Source organism: Octopus bimaculoides, chromosome 3, assembly GCF_046866305.1.
Source record: "Octopus bimaculoides isolate indiv1 chromosome 3, ASM4686630v1, whole genome shotgun sequence".
Taxonomy (NCBI): Eukaryota; Metazoa; Mollusca; class Cephalopoda; order Octopoda; family Octopodidae; genus Octopus; species Octopus bimaculoides.
Genome location: NC_142930.1, coordinates 141294973 through 141317244, shown reverse-complemented (window position 1 = coordinate 141317244; position 22272 = coordinate 141294973). Strand labels below are relative to the sequence as shown.

At 33.7% G+C, this 22272-nt stretch overlaps 1 protein-coding gene and 1 long non-coding RNA gene across 7 annotated transcripts in view; one reads left to right on the top strand and one right to left on the bottom strand.

Moving 5' to 3' along the window:
• The window catches only part of LOC128247403 (uncharacterized), a 167947-nt gene extending 154636 nt beyond the window's left edge, over positions 1-13311 (top strand). Inside the window, exon 4 of the long non-coding RNA XR_016241231.1 lies at positions 13135-13311. This is a non-coding gene — a long non-coding RNA (uncharacterized LOC128247403). The remainder of the gene's footprint in view (positions 1-13134) is intronic.
• LOC106876727 (uncharacterized) overlaps positions 1-22272 on the bottom strand; it is a 1066253-nt gene that overhangs the window by 81255 nt on the left and 962726 nt on the right. For all 6 annotated transcript variants that reach the window (XM_052966107.2, XM_052966109.2, XM_052966108.2 and 3 more), the window contains 3 exons: positions 21669-21752; positions 11459-11563; positions 4618-4756 (listed from right to left, as the gene is read on the bottom strand). In XM_052966107.2, the coding sequence (XP_052822067.1) occupies positions 4618-4756; positions 11459-11563; positions 21669-21752 (328 nt within the window). The remainder of the gene's footprint in view (positions 1-4617; positions 4757-11458; positions 11564-21668; positions 21753-22272) is intronic.

Genomic DNA, 22272 nt, shown 5'->3' with positions numbered 1-22272 from the left:
ATTAAGTCTATCGCCCAAATAGGCCACAGTAAGATTTGAACTAAGAACATGATAAGTTGAAACAAGTATCTTATTTAACGCTCTAATGTTTCTACCAGTTCACTATTCTTGGCTGGTAATTTTATGTTCCCAAAAAGAAGAAAAATTACATCGATCATGATGGGATTTGAAAACTGAGATGACAGAGACTCAGAACAAAACTGTGAAACGTTGAGTCTGACTCATTAATGACACTGCCAATTTATTGCTATGTCTACTGCTTTAAAATCTCCACAAGTACTAAATCTAATTGCTCTTGATGGCCTTCCATGACTGCTTAATTTGTGAGAAATAGCTTCCAAATCTCCATCAAATAACATTCTATCAATAAAAAATGTGACCCTGGCTCCCAGTACATGGAGAAAAGAGAGGATGGACACCACTATAACGCCTTTGGTCTGTGATCTTTTAAATAGGGGTTAAGCTGGGATGAATCAAAACAACTAGGACAAGAAGTAAAGATGTAATGTAGATTCCCCTTTCTATGACAGGAATAGTCCCAACTATGAATCACTTGCTGGTACTTTCCCATTGTTAAATTCCCCTTGTTCAGATATTCTCTACAAATGCTAAGTCAGTGGTTCCCACCCTTTTCACAGTGGTTCCCAACAGAAGTTCCCAATCCTTTTATTTAAATGAGTTTTCCGATAGACCCCTTTTGATATGCTAATCCTTGTGTATATATTTATATATGAAATTGTGAATCTAGTTCATGGATCCCCAGTACTACCTTTGCGAACCACCAGGGGTTTGCAGACCCCAGGCTGAGAACCATTGTGCTACTGCTTCTGACAACCTCTTATGGGGAGCATAAAAAATATTAAATAGTTAAAATTTCAAAGGCTTTAGTTTACTAAAGCAAAAATATATTTCAGTATACTTCAGTCCAAAACACAACTAGAACAGTGTTTCCACTTATAAGTTTATTTCTATTGATTTTTGATAGAATTTAGAGGCAGCACTGCAAGTTACAACAGTTTTTAAATGAATACATTTTCATCATCTAACATCCATTTTCCATGTTGGCCTAGGCTGTTCGGTTTAACTGAAAACTGGTAAGCCAGGGAGCTGCACCAGGTTCTGATCTGATTCGGCAAGGTATCTACAGCCAGATGCTCTTTCTAATGCCAACCATCACTTTCTAATACTCAACAATAAGTTGTCCATCATTGAGATGTACCCTATCTCTCTCTGTCTAGTTAGTCATTACAACTATGCCTTATACATTAAGTTACTTATAGTGTCAGACATCATTAGAAAAAGAAGAATTTGTTTTGCAGGACAATGCTAGAGAAGTAAGGAGCAGCTGGTTTGTGACATCCAACTCTTGATAACTCAACATGGTCAAAATTTTTTTGGCTTCCCTGCAAAAACATACATTGACACAAGATGATATTGAAATAATCTGACAAATGTCATGTAAGACAGAGATAAGAGGAGAGGAGAGTTATGTGAATTTTAGTTAACTTGACCCAATGACGATGACAATATTGGTTTAGTGTCTGCTCCTTTCAACCTCTTTATGGCAATTGATCTCAGTGTTAATCTGTTCACTTCCTTTCCATCATTCCCAATGTGTCTCATCACCTGACTTTGGTAACAGGTATAATGCACAAACCTTCCTCTCCAGAACTGCTGTATCCCTATATATTCTCTCTTCCATGTACATGTCTCCTAACCATCCATTGTACACACACACACACACACACACACACACACACACTCCATTTAATGTCAACTTTTCCATGCTTTGCATTGGTCAGATAGAATTTGTCAAAGCAGATTTTCTACAGTTGGATGTCCTGCTTGTTTCTAAGCATAGTAATATTTCCCCATAGTCAGACACATTTTGTTTTTGTTTTTAGAGAAATGGAAACAATATTGGTTCTATGAAGATGATGCTCATTTATAACCATCATATGTCTCAATGAGGATTCACACAAACACATACACATCTACGTTTACATATATACAGCTTTCAGTTTCTATCTACCAAATCCATTCACATAGCTTTGACTGCTACAGAAGATGGCACTTGCCCATGGTGCTACAAAGTGGGACTAAACTCAAGACACATGGTTGGGAAGGAAGCTTTTTACTAAACAGCCACACACACACACACATTAATAATTCACATGAAAGCACTGCATTTCTGTTTGATGGTAAATTCTATTTATTTTTAGAGAAAACAATACACACACACACACTAGATATACACTGATTTTTTTTCTTTCTTTCTTAGTAAATTCTGGTGCAAAAGAAATTACATAGGGTGTTCTAATTGCTATAGCTTAAAGATAAACTACCAGTCAACTGAGTGTAAATCATATTTAATTTCCCACTAGAAGCCAATTCATTTCACTTGTGTCATCAATATCCTTGAGAAAGTTCCAGACATCACACAAGCTTATTTCTTCTTTCTTGAATATCTGAGTCCTTATGTTAATGTAAAAAGTAAATTTTGTTATGTGATTTTATAACATCTATTGGTAGTTATTAACTGGACAAAATTTACAATTTAGGATTCATTAGACATAATGTTTACTGACAATGTTGTTGTTGGCACTCCGTCGCTTATGACATCGAGGGTTCCAGTTGACCTGATCAACGGAACAGCCTGCTCATGAAATTAACGTGCAAGGGGCTGAGCACTCCACAGACATGTGTACCCTTAACATAGTTCTTGGGGATATTCAGCGTGACACAGTGTGACAAGGCTGACCCTTTGAATTACAGGCACAACAGAAACAGGAAGTAAGAGTGAGAGAAAGTTGTGGTGGAAGAGTACAGCAGGGTTCACCACTATCCCCTGCCGGAGCCTCGTGGAGCTTTAGGTGTTTTCGCTCAATAAACACTCACAATGCCCGCCGCGATCCTATGAGCGCGAGTCTGCTGCCCTAACCACTGGGCCATTGCATCTCCTTACTGACAATAACTTCTCTTTGATAATTTTTATTTTGAGAAAATTTCTATGCAGATTCTTTTCCTGTTTGAACTAATTATATATGTCTAATGTTCAGTTTCAACAACTTGAAATGTAAATATAAATTTTATTTGTTACTTATTTCAGTCATTGGACTGTGGCCATGCTGGGGCATTGCTTTTAGTAGTTTACTGGAACAAATTGACTGAAGGGCTTTTTTACTTGTTTCTTTTTAAAGTCTGTTACTTATTCTATTGGTCTCTTTTGCTAAACTACTAAGTTATGGGAACATAAGCAAATCAACACAGGTTATCAAGTAGTGGTGAGTGACAAATACAAGCACATATAGACATTATCTGTCTGTCTAAATATATATATATATATATATATATATATATATATATATATTCTTTTATTATTTTACTTGTTTCAGTCATTTGACTGCGGCCATGTTTTTAAATATCAAATGGCTATGGGAGTCCACTAGAATAAAGTAGTAATCAAAAGGGTTCATAGATAGAAAATGGTTGAGAACTCCTCGTTTAAATGAACAATATGCTGCCTTTGCTGATAAATGAACTCCTGAATTTTGCATTACAAAGTTCAGAATTTGAACAACTCAGACACTGTATCATAAAGAGTATCTCTGAAATGTTTTCTTTTCTAGAGAATTTAAAAAACATCCCCATGTAAGATTTTTTACTATCGCTGTTGCATTTAACATCACTATATCTCTATTGACACCATGAGCTAACAAGTGAACGTCTATATGGTTGCTAACCTGATAGAAAAAGCAGCCAAATTTCTCTCACATCACACTATATATCATTAACTAATGTGATCCTGGATTCTCTGCACAGAGTGAAAAAACAAAAGTCATGACTGGAATGCCTTTAGGTATAGGTCTGTTCAGAGTTGAGTTGGGGCTGAACAACAACAACCAGAGGTAACAAATAGAAATTAAGATCCCTGTTTGGTGAAAATAAACCAGTCCAAACCATTAATCACTTAGGGATTTTTTTTTCTCCATTAATGGATTCCTTTCGAGAAATAACACTAAGAATACACAGTAAGTGTTAAAAAAGTGGCAAGATTTGAGAGAAAATATGAATCAGATTCATATGAAAACAATGTAAAATACTTAAGTTTTTAAAGAAATAAAAGTATTTGATTATGAAGCAAATTAGCTAGTTAAGAAAATCTCTATAAGAGATGAAAGCAATAACTATACTAAGAAGTAACATTTATCGCCACTTAAACATGGCTGTTCCACAGCTGGTGGAAGTGTCCTCTGGAGGTTTAAAATAGCAGTAACATCAGTTATTATGCAACAGCCATGTTCAAGTGGCAATAAATGTTACTTATTTGATTATCATTTTTAAGGTTGACATTGGTTGTAAATCTCAAGATAAATTTCAAGAATTAGTATATCTGTTAACTTAATTTTAAAATTTATGTATGTTTCAGGGCTAAACATAATTTGTGGCAGATACAATTGGTCTATAGCAATATGGTAAAATAGACATTAAAATAATAATGTTGATGATGACAACAGTGGTGATAAAAATCAGTTATAATTAGAACAGGAGAAGGATTTACACCAATATACACTCGTAATACATAAAATAAACTATATAAATTTTTATGAGACTAACCAGCAATATCCTCTTCATCTTTTTGGATCTGAGACTGGTCTAAAAGAATCTTGGTGCTGTCGACAAAAGCTCGGTAGTAACCTTCTAAAAGAGCAATGAAATCTGGAACATCATCATTGAGAAGTCCTACACATAGTGCCTGGAAAGAAAATGTAAAAATAATATAAGCAACTGCTCATTAGTTGAAAACAAATCGTTAAAATGATCTTTTACTTTATTTTTACTAAATATCTTTGACAAGGTAAAGTCTAAAACCGATTTCATATAAGTTACTTTTGTTAACATATTCCTCAACTGCTGTTTTAGTTAGTTGATTTTTCAGACTGCATTAATTTGTCTAATTCTTGGCAATTTCTCTATTGAGGATAATCTGTCTAGAATCCATATTATATTGTGAAAAAAAAAAAAATTCTTGTTGACTCCGAACTGTATCAAAAACATAACACTCCATAACAATGCTGCATTCTCTCTTTAATCTCTGGTTCACTTTCAAAATGTGGCTAAAGGGAATAATATTCTGTTTGGAACAATTTGCTAATAGAAAGAATATTGCAAGATCTACAGGGCAGAAATAATCAATAAGCTATCATGTTTAGGTATGATTAATTTTACAAATGAGATAGCTAAAATTACTTTGGCTAAAGTACTGGTGATTGGAACTGGTGAAGTAGGTTCAATTTTGTTTTTATAATCAAGGTTTTATTTTGAGCCTGTTTCCATTTACTGGTAATAAAACATTGCAAAATTAGTATAATGAATTAAGGGCTGATGGCTTAGACTTTCAATTAGAAGTTGGCTGAAAATCTTGTAATGAATTTAATTCACACTGTCTCTTAATAGATGGAATCAATGAAATAGAAACACTAATCAGTTTTACATCAGCAATTTGGCTGGCATTCTAAAAATAATTGCTAATGTTATTATAACTAATGAACATGAGCCAGCAGGGGAGCTTCTCTGTGGTTATTCAGTTTGCTAGAATAAACTAGTTGAGTAACCGAAACTAAGTATCCCTCAAAGAAAACGGTTTGGTGGTAACAGCTGGAATCCCTTTGGTTACAGGACAGCTCACTGGAACAACTACAAGAAATAAAGCTGCAATGCAACTGATTGTGACAATAACGATGACAAATATATTCTCATTTTTATGTGTCATTCTGAAGGTTTCACACTGTTAGAAAATGTTATAAAAGAACAATAATTTAAGATATTGGGATTTTAATCAAGGTCGTTTCTCTTCTGTTCTTTAACTCATTAAATTTATTGCAGATATTGCTAATACATGCTGTTTGTACATAGAATATTCATTAAGTATTTAATCATGTTGTTAACTAATGCAAGATATGCAAATTAGTTTAGTCATTTGAGATAGCCTCGTGTTTGTTGTTGATTCACACAATAATGTCTATCTAGATCTCTTCCTAAGGCAAAAGGGTGAGGAGAACTTATCAGCTGCAGATTGGCCAACCTGCCACGAAACGTCAGGACACACACACTCTCTCTCTCTCTTTCTTCTTTTTTCTGCATGCAAAGAGAATAATATATACAATATATGTGCTTACTTTCCGCAGTAAACTATAGGTTAACTAAATTTATATTTATCTTAGATTTTCTAATATATAGCATTTGTGCATAACATATATATTTGCACGTGTCAAAGAATGACAGACTACTCAAGTTTCACCAGTGGCTGATCATGGCAGCTGTATTCAGTCAAGGATAAAATTCAAGTAAACTGTCATTTTTAAAAAAACATATCTGTCCACTCTATCCACTGTAGTGAGCTCTATATCAGATAATGTTTGAACTATGCATAATATTCTACAGACCTTACATTCTGATAAAAACAAAATAGAATACACATACACGAGGTGTGTATGTTACTAGTTCATGGGTCGACTGCACTTTAGGCATAACAGTATACTTTCTCAATGTACCTGCTTTCCTATATCATCATCATCATCATCATCATCGTTTAACGTCCGCTTTCCATGCTAGCATGGGTTGGGCGATTTGACTGAGGACTGGTGAAACCGGATGGCAACACCAGGCTCCAATCTAATATATATATATATATATATATATATATATATATATATATAATATAATATAATATAAATAATGTATATATATACGCATATATACATACGTATATGTACATACTTACATCTATATGCATATATATATATGCATATGTGGGCACAGGACATCATGAAACATGTACAACAAAAAAGTATGAAGCACGACTACAAGAAACATGAACTATTCTTTTGAACAACGAAAGACACAAATGGAAAACAAAACAAAGAAAGAATGACCCTTCATCAGTTGTTGGCTATGCATATATATATATATATATATATATATATATATTATTTATATTACTATATGGTATAGATATATATAAGTGTGTGTGTATGTGTATATATATATATATATATATATATATATATATATATATATGGGGGGGGGGTGTACGTATATACGTGTGTGTATGAGCTAGATAGACAGATGAGTGTAGTTTCTCTTTAGCTACTACAGTGGCAGTTTGAATTTGAAACATAAACGAAGCCGTTATTATTATTACAGGGTGGATGATTTCATAGATAGAAGCATTTACATTTAATTGATTTGCCGGTTATTTGTTAATTCACTAATAACCATTAGTCTGTTCAAAAGAATCTTGTCCTGACCTCTTTCACTTTTGTCCTCACCATAAGACAGTCAAGTACCTGATTTCTTTTTGATGCACGACATTAGTATGTCTATTTTTGAATGTTTCAATCTATTTGTAGACAGTCTGTAGCAGTAAAATGCTATTTCTATAGTGTACTGAAAAACTTCGCTGCATTTCATCCTCTGATCTAACTTCAGCTTACACTGCTCTTCTTCAGAACAAAAGTAAAGTAAGAAAACGTGATGTAGAAATGTTTAATGTAATTACAATGACAACTTTATTGATGTTTCAAGTTCAAGCCTGCAATGTAGGGTGAAGAACATGTCTAGTGGTGTGTGCACAACTAATTTTCCAACCAGTAGGGAAAAAATTATAAGTGTATTGTGAATAATTAAGGATTCAAGAGTGTGAGAGTGTGTGTACACGTATATAATAGATAAGTATAGATATTAAAATACTTGAGTGAGTTTTAATTATATAGTCATGTAAACAAACATAATCACAATGTATATACCACAAGGTAAATACACACATTTGTATATTCTTTATATATTCATAATATTCACATATACTTGCATGCTCATATGACAGACAGACCCACACACACACATCATGCACATACACATTCTTTATTAATATTATATATATTTATGTGGAATTCTAAAATTTAACTCAATCACCAATGGCAAAAATATAACATGTGCGTCTTCCTCTACAATGATTGTTATGATGCTTAGTGAAAGGCAGAGTGATTTCTACATTCATGAAAAGATATTTTATTGTATTTTAGAGGTGGAGCCCATTGTATGTTATTCAACATCAACACACATTAGTGTATATATATATATATATTCAAAGGTAAATAAGCATTGAAAGCTAGCAAGCCAAGCTACTCCAGACTGATGAAGAGCAATGACTCTGAAACTAGTCTCTGGATGCTGACTTTTCTGGGTGGAGGTGCTTATTTCCCCTGTTTCAAAACAGGACACTGTACACTTGTGTCACATAGCCAACTGGAAACTATGTTTCCTGGGGCTAATTAGCAGAATCATTCCTCCCTTTCTTGGGACTGCCACATTAAGTTGGCAACAAACCATCATTTTATCATGCTGCTACTGTATAAGTCTCTCTGAGATATTTAGAAATGCAATGTTTCTAATTTTGTAGATCAGGGAATTTATTTCACTTGAAATTCTATGTTTTCAAAAGTGAATAAGCATTGACAGCTAGCAAGGCCATGCCATTTTCGTCTGTGACACATTGTTGTCTTCAGTTTGTTACCTGCAGTATGTGAGTTTGTTTCCTGTTCTGTTTATTGTAAATTTGTGTTATTTGAAGTGAAATATTTTGATTGAAATTGAACCATTGTCCTTTGGGGGTAGAACAATTTCTGTAAATTTTGTGAACTGTGATTTTTACGAAAATATTTTCTGATTGTGACAAGTGTGAAGAAACGATGTTATGGAGACCCAACCAGCCGTCAGATATGCTACAGCAATGGGAAGAGGGTTGAATAATGACGTTTCACAGGTTAAAGAAGTGAAATTTGATGAGAGGAGATTGAAAAAGGTGAATGAATTTATAGTTAAGGAAGGAAGTAGCCTGGGGCTGATCCTGCCAAAAGAGGTAATGGAGGAAACAGCAAAAAAACTGTTGTGTATAGAACGCTATCAAACTCAAGAAAAAGGGTGAAAATAGCAACCATTGAAGCAATAGAGGAGTGTCTTAAGGATATTAAGCACCTTATGACATACTACACTCGAGGCAAGAAGTACGGCATAGTGGAAGTATGGTTTGTGACCGAACAGGACGCAATAAAGTGCTCCACTGTGCCATTGAGATTGGAAGAGTAGGCACTGCTGCCAACCTACTGTGGCAAATGTGTGGCCAGAATTAGGATTGGCAGAGTGCTCCCAGAAATCAATGTAACATGGCTGGTGGCAGCCATCCTCTTCAACGCAGAGGAGGAGACCAATGTGCTGGAGGTAACGAGGACAACAGAGGTAAACTGGTTTGGATATGGCCTCGAGGTGATGGTCTAAATCAGTTTGCCAGACCTGCATAAAATTGTCGACGAAACTATGTTGCCAGAGGACATTAAATTGAGAGTGGCAGTGGGAGGAAGACCTCCCATTTGCTACCATTAGGGACACATGCAAGCATGTATAGGGACACATGCAAGCATGGTGTCCCCAGAAACAAGAAGTAGAACAGGAGTAGCAGGAGGAGAAGGTGGAACAAGGAGTGGTAGCACAAAGCCAAGTAAGTAAAGAGATGGAAAACGTAGGAGAAAAATACTCAGTTGGTAAAAGGAAAAAGAGAAGAGATGAAAATGCATATTCACCACCAAAAAGCCCGCAAAAAAAGAGAAAAGGCAACTTAGAGGAGATACAAATTGAAAGAACAGAAATAACAAAAAAGAAAATTACAGAAGATGCTGACTTTGCTGGGTGGAGGTGCTTATTTCCCCTGTTTGAAAACATAAGGACACAGTACACTTGCGTCACATAGCCAACTGAAAACAGTGTTTCCTGGGGATAAATAGCAGAAGCATTCTTCCCTTTCCTGGGAATGCCACAGTAAGTTAGCAACAAACCATCACTATATATATATACTGAGGTCCAAAATCAAAATAGCAGCTATTTTCTGAATTATATATTGAATTTCATGCACTAAAATAGAATTTTTTAATGAGTTGGAAATAAATTATTTTGCATGTTTAATAATTATTTAAAGATATTTAATGATAATTTTATATTGGAAGTTTAAATATGGATAGATACTGATACCATTTAATTAAGATTTAATTATGTATCCTAGAATTAAAGAGCTAATACTTGTATTTATTTAAATGAAATTCTAGGGTGTATATAAAGAGTATAAGAAAAAAGTATAAAAAATACAGGACTCCCATTCTCCTGCTTACATAACTTAGTCAGAGGTAGAAGGGCAATGTCCAGAACCATTTATGAGGACTCTGAGACAGTGGTAATGAAAGAAGGGAGTCATCCACAAGCCATACCCAAGGCATGAATATTTGCAGCTCATGCCACATCTATTCAAAGAGTCCCACTAATTTGTCCTTTCGCCTCCTCTCACACTTATTGTAGGTCATGCACTTACTACTATGCAAAGCCCTTTCTTTCTAAAATGTGAGCTTTCTGGAATTCTCTCTCCTCAATTGTTTTTTCAACAACTGCTTATTTGCATTAATCTGAATACAATGTTAAAAGTATCAGTCTCACTAATTTATAGTTGTGCAGATCACATGCATAGTTTCTTCCTTGAGACAAAATTAATGAAAGAATCAAAAACAGGTTTTTTTAGTGTACACACACAAACACTCAAACACACACAAACGTGTGTGTGTGTGTGTGTGTGTGTATGTGTTTGCATTTCCTTGTCTTAATATCATGATAATTGTAAATGAGTGCCACCATCATATCAGCAGCTTTATTCATTTCCAGTATTCTGCAAATACATGGCTGGCCATGGGAAAGTATGAACTTGATTGGATGGAAACAGGTGAGGATTGATGACAGGAAGAGAATCCAGCCATAGAAAATCTGCTGCAACAAACTCCATCTAACCTATACATGCATGGCAAAGTGAATGCTAAAATGAGTATGAGGATGAATGTTGTCCTTCTGGACTACTCACCCCACTTACTTGCGCCTTTTTTTGCAGACATCAACTTACAGATGTTCGAACCTAACACAAATCATATCAGTCACACCAGTTTTGTAGGGACTACCAAGAGATCACAAGCAAAATCTCTATCTCCTGATTAAGTTACATCCTTAAGTCAAACACGTGGCGGTGCGTGGTTTAGTGGTTAGGATGTCAGCATCATGATTGTAAGATTGTGGTTTCGATTCCTGGACCAGCCAACGTGTTGTGTTCTTGAGCAAAACACTTCATTTTCACGTTGCTCCAATCCACTCAGCTAGTAAAAATGAGTAACACTGCAATGGACTAGCATCCCGTCCAGCTGGGGAACACATACACCATAGAAACCGGGAAACTGGGCCCATGAGCCTGGCTAGGCTTTATAAGGGCACGTTTATTATTTTTTTAAAGTCATACACACACACACACACACACACACACACACAAATTAGCTTAGACACAATCAATATAAATTTTAAATGGTTATCTACTTACTTGTGGCATTTCTCCTTTTATACAGACTGTAACCCATTGGATGTTGTCCCCATCCCGACTTGTCCTCAGCTCTTCAATCTGTTCAAATTCAGCAATCAGTTGCAACTGAAGTAGAAAGATAAATTTATATGAGTGTGTACATGCACGTGTGTGTGTGTGTGTGTGTGTGTGTGTGCATATGTGCATATACATATATACATACATTCATATATATATAAATTTCATCTACATATTATACGCTCACATGGTTACCCCCATTTTGATCCTGACTGAACTTCCTACTCTTTGGACAAGTTTTTTTCATTCTAACTCTGTTTATTTTCTCTTATTCCTTTCTGTCGAAGACCTTAGGCTCAACACGTGAAAGACTTTTTCATTTTTCCCATGCATCAAACTAATACACTTGCTTGTTGTTCATACACCTGTTTCCATCTTTTGTTTTTCTATAAATTTCAACTATATATATATATATATATATATATATATATTTATATATATATATAATATAACATGCTCACACTAGCCAGGGAGGAGATGAAATCAAGTCTGATGATTGGCTGATGACATTCTGAGCGAACTCTGTGTTTTTAAACACACAATTCTTTTTGAAAAGTTTTCAAGTTTTCTCTGAGATATTATTTCACAACTAGTATCATTTGATGTTTTTATATACGTTATAAAGGCATTATTATTTTAATCCAATACTGTTTCATGTGATATATATATATATATATATATATATATATATATATATAATGTTTAAAAAAAAGGTTGGGGGTCACGGCTGAAATAACTTTGATCATAGGTATTGTCAATTAAAATTGACTTAGGGGTTACATAACAACAACAATAGCAACAATAACACTACAAAACTGAATTAGTAGTGACTTTCTTTTGTTCTTTGTCAATGTCCATGATAACTATAGAGAAGTGAACATTTCTACATAGAACACAGAATAAAAGATTATTATGAAAAATAAAAACAATAGGTATTAAAGTTAAAACAAAGAAAGCAAACAAAATTTGATTTGAAAAACAATCAATAGTATTTCTTTACTTTTTTTTCTCACAAATTTTCTGTTAGCAATGCATAAAACATCTACATGTTTCATTCCTAATTAAAGTACATATTCAAATAAGTTAACAACTTTCATGACAAAGTTTCAGTTTCTTTTTTCTTTTTTATTGTTCTTTTATTCTTTTAAATCTATTCTTTTGAAGCTAAAATTATACTTGCAAAGAGAAGAAAATCATTACTTCCCCATCTCCCCAATTTTTTTTTCTATTGGATTTTGGTCATTTATCTGAATTATCTAAATTTCCTTCAGCTTCAGCTAACATAATGCCAGAAGATTTTGAAATGTTAAATATCAGTAAAAGAAGGAGAAAAAAATCTCAATTTTTGCAAAGAATGCTTATTGAGTTGGACAATATGTTTTTATTCTAAGGTGGTGAGCTCACAGAAACGTTAGCATGCCAGGTGAAATGCTTAACGTTATTTTGTCTGTCTTTTATGTTCTGAGTTCAAATTCTGCCAAGGTCAACTTTGCCTTTCATTCTTTCGAGGTCGATAAATTAAGTACCAGTTGCATACTGGGGTCGATCTAATCGATTGCCCCCCCACCACACACACACACACAAATATGTATATACAATGTTCCTTTTGCTTCTTTCAGATTCTGTCTACCAAATCCACTCACTAAGGCCTTGGTTAGCCAGAAGTTATTGTAGAAAACACACCTGCCCAAGACGGCTTGTAGTTCGACAGAACCTGGATTCATGTGGTTGGTAGGCAAGCTTCTTAACAAACAGTCATACCTCTGCCTATTCACAACCATACTTGTGCAATATATATACACACACACACATATATATATATATATATATATATATATATATATATATATATATATATATATATATATATATATATATATATGAATCAATGAAATACCAATTAAGTCTCATTTTCATGTTTTATTATTTGCAATTTCTACAATTTTACGATAATGAAATAAACTAGTACTTTCATACGTTATACAATCATCAGGTTTATTTAGTGACAACTGACACTTGTCAATCCTGGAATATGATTTTAACTACATAAACCTTATGAATGCAAAATGCATGAAAGTATTAGTTTATTTCAATATTGTAAAATTGTAAAAATAGCAAATAATAAAATATGAAAATCAGATTAAGTTGGAATTTCATTAATATATTCTCCTATACACAATCATACAAACTAGGATGGACACACCTGTACTCAATAATTCAGTATGGAAAACAACTATCTGGTTTGCTGATCACCATATCAAAATACTTTCTTGGCCAGGTAACTCACCTGACCTGAACCTCTTGGAGAACCCAAGTATAGTTAAAACGATGGCCAATATGCATCCCACCAATCAGGCTGAGCTGAAGGCTGCAGCCAAGATTGCTGGGGGAGGGCTTCAACACACATGAGCTGAGCCACAGGTTGAGTTCCTCAATACCACAATATTTTAAGTAAATCATTAAACTCATATGATCTCCAACCAAGAACTAAGTGATACTTTCTCTCCACCTTTGAATTTCTGCCTAACATTCTCTAATGTAATGAGATGTTACAGATATTCAGATATAACATTCTAATATTTTGAGGTATTGGATTTTCAGTGATCTTTTTTATACATCAAACATGTATCCAATACTTTTCTTCAGATATTTCTTATGCAAACCATAAATATTAGCTTGTAACAAAAAAATCCTGAGAATAGATTAGTTTAGATTTAGCGGACCTGATATTGAAATTTTGATATTCAAACTAAACTGACAATAAAAATCCAATTTTTCATAATATTCTAATTTTCTGAGACTCACTGACACATCTGCAAATACATACATACAGACATGCACACACACACATATACATACGTGTGTGTGTGTGTGTGTGTATGTGTGTGTGTGTGTGTGTGTAGGAGAGAGAAAGAAAGAAAGAAAATTATGCTGTTGTTAGTCATAAAAAATATCATTAGTTTATTATCAGAAGTGTTATTACTCCAGTTTATCATTATCCTCTCCAGTTAATCAGACACTTCCAGTTAGTCAATATCATGTCACACTGTGACAACATCACTTCCAACTAATCAGTATTATCTTCTTGTTGATCATCTCTAAACCCAGAAGCTTTTTAATGTCTTGGAAAGCACAAGCATTTATTCTAGATATTTATGAGAGTTAGAGATTATTTAGAAGGATGGAGATTAAAAACAACTTTAATAACTTACTTCTTTCATCATGTTTTTCATAGTGTATACACTCTAGAATTAATTTGGTTAAAAAGCATTTTTTTTTTATTGTGCTAATGTTCTTGGAAATAAATATAAATGAAGTTAATATTCCATCACAGTAAAGAATTTTCTGTGATGAAGCTGAAGAATACCAGACTCTAAATTAATAAGTTATGAGTTTCTTTCTCATCACTGGTGACATAGTGACTTTGGACAAGATGCTGAAAACTTCCAGTCTCAGTTCACTTAGTTTCATATCAAAGAAGGTAAATGTTGACTGTTTGCCTATTCACTTTATGTTTGTTTATTTCTCACATAAACATCATTTTCATTTTATGCTTGCTTCCTATACTGACATGGGTTGGAGAGGTCATTATGCTCAGTTATCTTTTTATTGATGGCTGCTGCCCCCATAGAGTGGTGCTTGTGTTGTATCATTTGATTTAATTTCTTATGGTTAGGTGCTCTTCCTGTCCCCAGTCACTTTTCAGAATTTACTGGGTGCACTTTCTCATATCACAAACATTGGAGAGGTTGAAAGATTACAAGGTTACAAATTTCGGATAAAGTAGCTTTTTTCTTTTTTTAAATAAAATTGACTCCACTATTTAACAGATAAAGGATAAAAGGCAAAGTTACTTCAGCAGGATTTGAACTTAGAATGTAAAGTGTTGGAATGAATATCACAAGACATTTTGTACACTACTCTAATAATTCTCCTTCTCTATGTCACAGTCTTTTAGACTGATTCTTTGAACTCATTTAATTCACACTCCTGACAATAATATCTTTCATATCTTTCAAGTCTTTCTTTAGAAATACGTTTAACAAAATAAAATAAATTTATTCTGCTCTGGAATTCTGGAATATAATGAAAACACTTGAAAATAAGCAGATGCAACCACCTCAGCTCATCACCTAGCTTACACTACTGAGGTAAAAATTCTGTTTTATCTGTAGCATATCATATACTCCTGAGAGTATCTGAAATCATAATTGGAATAAGCTTAAGCAGGTGATATGTTATTGCCATTGCTTTAAGACCTATGATCAAAAGCATTCCATTTGTGACCATCCCATCTTTTTCTATATCAGTTTAGATTGTTTAATAGTCTTCTTTATATACGATGATAGGATGTAATTTGTGAAAGATTTGGTTGCAATGTTGGCATATTAAACAACCATGTGGAGGCTTCTTCTATATTAAATCACAGATACGCTTTCATTTTTTAGAAAATATTTCATTCTGTGAATCCAACACACTATTTTCTAATGAACAAGATCAATTACATTGTGGTGAGTTAAAAACATACCAAATTTACTAAAATGGCACAATTTATTTTTTGAGGTGTGAAATTCTTATGGCTGAACTGCAACTTCTATGTCAGTGACTAGGCTGCAATTGTGCAACAAAAATTTTGAAAACTCAAGAAATCAATTAAAAGTGAATTTAAAATTTCTGGTGCATTTTTAAATGACTAAAAGTGCTCTTCAGTTTCAATACAGTCTCAAGTCAAGTTAGACTGTTTATTTTAGATAGTTAAGAACAAATCTAAAATATATAAAAGAATTTAGAATGATATTTACACTTAAGATGAAATGGCTACTAAAATAAGGTGCAGGTAACTACCAGCTTATAAACAGTAAGTTTGAACCTAGCACAAAGTAAAACATTTAACTCCATATATGGCATGAGTTCCCAAGTTTTACCACAGTGATTCATTTTGGCAAATTTATAATCTCCCGAAATTTTTACTTCAAATATTTAGATAAAAGAATTATCAAATGTTTCATAAAATAAGAATTTTGTTTGCAGTAGACATTGTTTTATTCCTTATGTTGATCACATATTGTATAATATATTTATCATTTCACATTTTATTACATATTTCAATAGTAAAAGATTTTGTCTTTGTAACCCTTTCATAATTTGAGTGTGACCCAGTGGGAACCTGATATACTGAGTTCAGAGAAGTGTTCAGAATAGGCTACAGATTACTTTGGAAATGCTATTCACCATATATGTATATTATTTTCAATAACATATATTTCAAATGGGACTTGTTACTAATTTTTTAATCTCAACCTCATTAGGAGGTTGATCACAGGAAATATATTATTAATCTCATATCACCCACCCACAACTTAATATTACTTCATATTATCTACCTCTTTAAGAACCTAGATTATACATCTCATCTGATTGACTATTCCCAAAATTGTGATGATATTCTCCTAGTATCAGAACAGAATTAACCCTTCTGATGCCAAACTGCTTGAAACTGCTCTTGTTTTTATGATACAAATTCCCTAATCTTCCTTTAAGTTTCATGTCAATTTATATTCCAAACATCAGCTTAATAATGGCAAATTTATCTTAATAAATTCTTCAAAATTATTTTCAAAATTACTTGAAGCAAAGACAGTATATTTCAATAGAAATATTGTATTGAAAGGGTTGACCCTGTAAAGTGCAGAGGTATAATTTCACCCAGGACCACTTCATCTTTATTTTAGGCAGAATGTGTTCTTCTTTTTCTACGTTGGTTAGGTATGATTTGAGTGAGCGAGTTAGATACTATTTCTAGCATTTTCCATGGCTATGTAGTAGATAATTCATTGATTCCTAACTCACTGGTTACTTAGGCAGTTTCAAAAGAAATTTGTTTCTTCCTTAATTTTAATATCAATGTATTATAAAATAAAAATTGATCACTCAAATTTATTTTGATTAAAAACAGTTTCTAGTAATTTTCTCTCTATAAAAAAATATTTTTTTAAAAATTGATAGAGGTTAGAAAAAAAATTTCTTTTTAATTGAACTACATTTTTAGATTTACAAATGGAAACTGCCAAACGATTTGTTGTTGTTTTGAGATATGAGAAAGAGTGAAAATACAACTCAGAGAAGAAACTGTGTATTAATCTCATTAGTTCTTCAAAACTTGTTAAACATGATAAATGAGTTAATTTCCATTTCTTCCTTCACTTTCTGCTTCTGAATCTTTTTGTGGTACACGTAATTAAAAGCTAATTATTTTTCTCAAACATATTCTGATTTATATAATTAAGAATATATAATATATTTGTAAATCCTTTTGCAATATATGTAAATAAATAATACTCCCAAAAATGCATATTTGTAAAATATTTGCATGTCTTCAAACACAAGCAGTTGTCGATAATACATAGAAAATATATTGGTAACCTTTAACCTCAATAACTGCATTTCTATAGGAGTTTTTCTGTTTATATATCCTTACTTTGACAACATCAAATTTTAATGAGTTAACCAAGTTCTTCAGTTGGAACACATTACTCCTCTATCTAGATCAGGGATTCATAATGTGGGGCATAACTGGTGTGGTCTGAGAAAATTGTAGTGGGGCATGGGATCCTTTTTTTTTTTTCTTTTTTTTTAGTGGGTTGTGGAATTTTGAAAATCTTTCTTCACAGCAAACATACTACACCTATACTGTTTTTCTAGGCACCGGTGAGGCATACATTTTTCTTATCACTTTATTGCCCACAAGATGCTAAACATAGACGGGACAAACAAGGACAGACAAAGAGATTAAGTCGATTACATCGACCCCAGTGCGTAACTGGTACTTAATTTATCGACCCCGAAAGGATGAAAGGCAAAGTCGACCTTAGCGGAATTTGAACTCAGAATGTAGCAGCAGACGAAATACTGCTAAGCATTTCGCTCAGCTTGCTAACATTTCTGCCAGCTCACTGCCTTACATTTTTCTGGGAAGTTATTGTGAGACCAAGGGGAAAATAGGTTGGGAAACACTGCTCCAGGTTAATATATACATACACACACATGTCATGCAGAGACACATGCACATATGTACACAACAGGCTTACCAAGTATATCCTCAAGGCACTGGTTGGCCCAAGGCTACATTAGAAGACACTTGCCCTAGATGCAGACCAGTGCAATAGAACTTGAGATTATGTTTTAACAAACCAACCCCACTATCCACACATCCTATCCTGCACTTATCTTTTGCCTTTTACTTGTTTCAGCCATTTGACTGTGGCTATTCTGGGGCACCAACTTGAAACGTTTTAGTTGAACAAATCAACCCCAGGACTTTTTTTAAACCCAATACTTATTTCATCGGTGTCTTTTGCTGAACCACTAAGTTACAGGGACATAAACACACCAACACAGCTTGACAAGTGGTGGTGGGGAATAAACACACACATACATATATGACTGGCTTCTTTCAGTTTCTGTCTACCAAATCCACTTACAAGGCTTTAGTTAACCCCCAAGGTTATACTAGGCACTTACTGAAGTTGCCCTAAGTGGGACTGAACCTGGAATCATGTGGTTGGGACGCAAGCTTCTTACTACACAGCCACACCTGCACCTATACACGCACTCATATATAAACAGACATATGCACTACACACACACACACACACACACACACACACACACACACACACACACACACATAAAACAAAACAACATTAATAGTCTTGTTTTGTTTTAGCAAATAAAATCTTATTTTAATTATCAAGAGATTTTTCTTAGTTTAAGTAATACATTGGGGTCTGCTTTTCTTTTCTTCTTTGTTTTGCTTTATTTTTTTTTTTTCTGCCACATTATCAGAATGGATTGTATTGTTAAGATCATTCTCTTGTTCTCTTTTAGAATTATATGCATTAAACATGTGCCTTTGTTGATTATTGGAAATCAGTGGAGCTAGCTTTAATTATTTTTTATATTTTTTTTTGTTTTGTTATTATTTACTCTATATTTTCTTTTATGTCTTTAGATGGTTCTGATGCAAAACAAATAAATATGAAACCAATTCCATCTCAATGGAAGGTGTCAATCTTTGTTTTGTTTAACAGATGGTATGGATGGTCTTTAGATTGCTTCTACATGAGAAAATGTTCATTAATTTTCCTAATGATTAATGAAAAGTTTTGCATAGTATGTGGGCTATAAGGATATAACTTCTTTTCTTAAGATTATCCAAACTAAAACATGTATTGAAAATTTACAGGCTAACAAAGAACGTTGTGCTGAAAAGTTCACGTGAACATAAATTAGATGTCCGTTTGATTTTGTGCCTGCTTTTGTATGCTAGCATGAGTTAAATGAATATATATTATTGAGGCATTGTTTTACAGCTGGATGTTTTTCCTGCAGCAAACTGTATTTGTTTTTCAACATGGAGATTTCATATTCTACTTGTCTTTAACCCTTTAGCATTTAAATCAACTATATCCAGCCCAAATATTCTACTTGTTTTTATGTTAAAAACAAGCCAGATCTGGCCTCTCACACCTATCCTACAATGCCATCCTAAAAGTAAACAATCACATCATTGAAATCGTCAAGCTACAAGATAATGCATGGCTAATTCAAAAAAATATGAATGAATAGGCATTACATTTGACAGAGAAATCTGAATGCTAAAGGCTTAAAGTGTACAACCTGCGGATAATTTGCTGACAGGAGAATGACACAAGCATCAACATTTGTAGTAACTCAATGATTGTTTTCTAGGAAAAGCACAAATTTATATATTCACACAGACACACTTACATATGTGCACATATACACACCTATACATGATGGTATTTGTATGATTTCTATCCACCAAATTCACTCACAAGACATTGAAAAGCTCAGAGTTAGAGTAGAGGGAGACTTTTTGCCAAGATACTGCATAGTAAAACTGTATGAAACTGCATTGTTGTGAAGTGAACCTTTTAATGACACAGTCATCACTTCACCTTTACAGCTATGCCTTCATCTAAATAGTTGTTCCTATGCCTACACTGCATATTAATATTTTACAACGTTGGTGCCACTTAAAAATCATCCAGTCCACATTGTAAAGTGACTGACATTTGGAAGGGCATCCAGCTGTGAAAACCCATGCTAAAACTGACTTTGCCTGTGCTGGTCCCACATAAAAAGCACTCAGCCTACTCTTCAGGGTGCTTGGTGTTGGGAATGGCAACCAACTGTGAAAACCGTGCCAAAACAGACACAGAAGTATTGCGCAGGCTAGCATGGGTTGGACGGTTTGACAGGAGCTGGTTAGGCAGAAGCCTGCACAATAGTTCTGTGTCTGTTTTGGCACGGTTTTCACAGTTGGTTGCCCTTCATTGCCAAATATGCTTCATTGATGAGGTGAGAATAAGAGCGAAATACATCAAGAGTTGTCTTACAAACTTGACATGTAAATTGAATGAAAGCAATATCATTGAATAATATTGTCTTTCTTCACATTACAATAATTTTTTGTTTGTTTATTAATTCCCTTTGCATTAACTTTATTAGCCCTAACTTAATTCAATGACTTGTTTTATGATTACAGAATTTTTTTTTTTGTAATTCCTTTTTTATTTTTGGACTGCTATTGTCATACTTGCATAGGATTTTGGAAACTTGTATTCTGTGAAGTAAAAACGTTTGCTTAGTAACCTTATGGCTCTGGGTTCAATCACAGAATTTTGGTCAAGAGTCTTCTATCATAGTCTTGAGTTGAGTGAAATATCGGGTCCAGACACCAATATGCATACTCATAATGTGTGTGTGTGTGTGTGTATATGTGTGTGTATGTGTGTGTATGTGTCTGTGTGTGTCTGTGTGTGTCTGTGTGTGTTTGTGTGTGTGTATCCTTCACCAAGATATATCTATATATCAACCAAGTATATTTTTTAAATAAATAGGTAAAATCCATACCAACATTAGTTCTGCACAGAGTTACAAAATCTCCTTTGTCATTCTCACCATCATAAATACAGCAAACAACTGGTTAGCCTACTGGATACTTATCACTACCGATGTTATTGTTCACATATAAAATCATATGTATAAATAAAATAAATACAAATATTTCATAACAAATATCAATTATTCATTAAATAATTTATCACGTGAGATTGATACAACTTACATGGTAAGTTTTGACATTAGTAATTCGACTGATACCAGTTCTTGGTCCAACAACAATCATATGTTCAGACTTGTGGCCTCCGTCCTACAATAAAACAGAAAATTTAAACTCATTAATGTCATTCCCAATAAAAGAAAATGATATGTTGAAGAAAAGTAAAAAAAAAATTAACATTTTTATTAAACAAGATCAATAGATTTAGTTGACAATATTGAGATGGAAAGAGACTGTAATGTGAAGAAGTACGAATAATAATGATCCTTTCTACTATAGGCACAAAGCTTGAAATGTCGGGGAGGAGACAAGTTGATTACATCGACCCCAGTGCTTGACTGGTACTTATTTTATTGACCCCGAAAGAAGAAAATGCCAAGTCAACCTTGGTGGAACTTGAACTCAGAATACAAAGACAGAGAAAATGCCACTAAACATTCTGCCCAGCATGCTAATGATTCTGCCAGTTTGCCACTTCACAATAACAATGATAATAATAATTATAATGTTGACAAATATGGAGACTTGAGAATCGAGAATGCCACAATATGGCAGCTGCAAGAGTCAAACATAATGGTTGTTCCTGTTGTCATTGGAGCATTGGATTCAA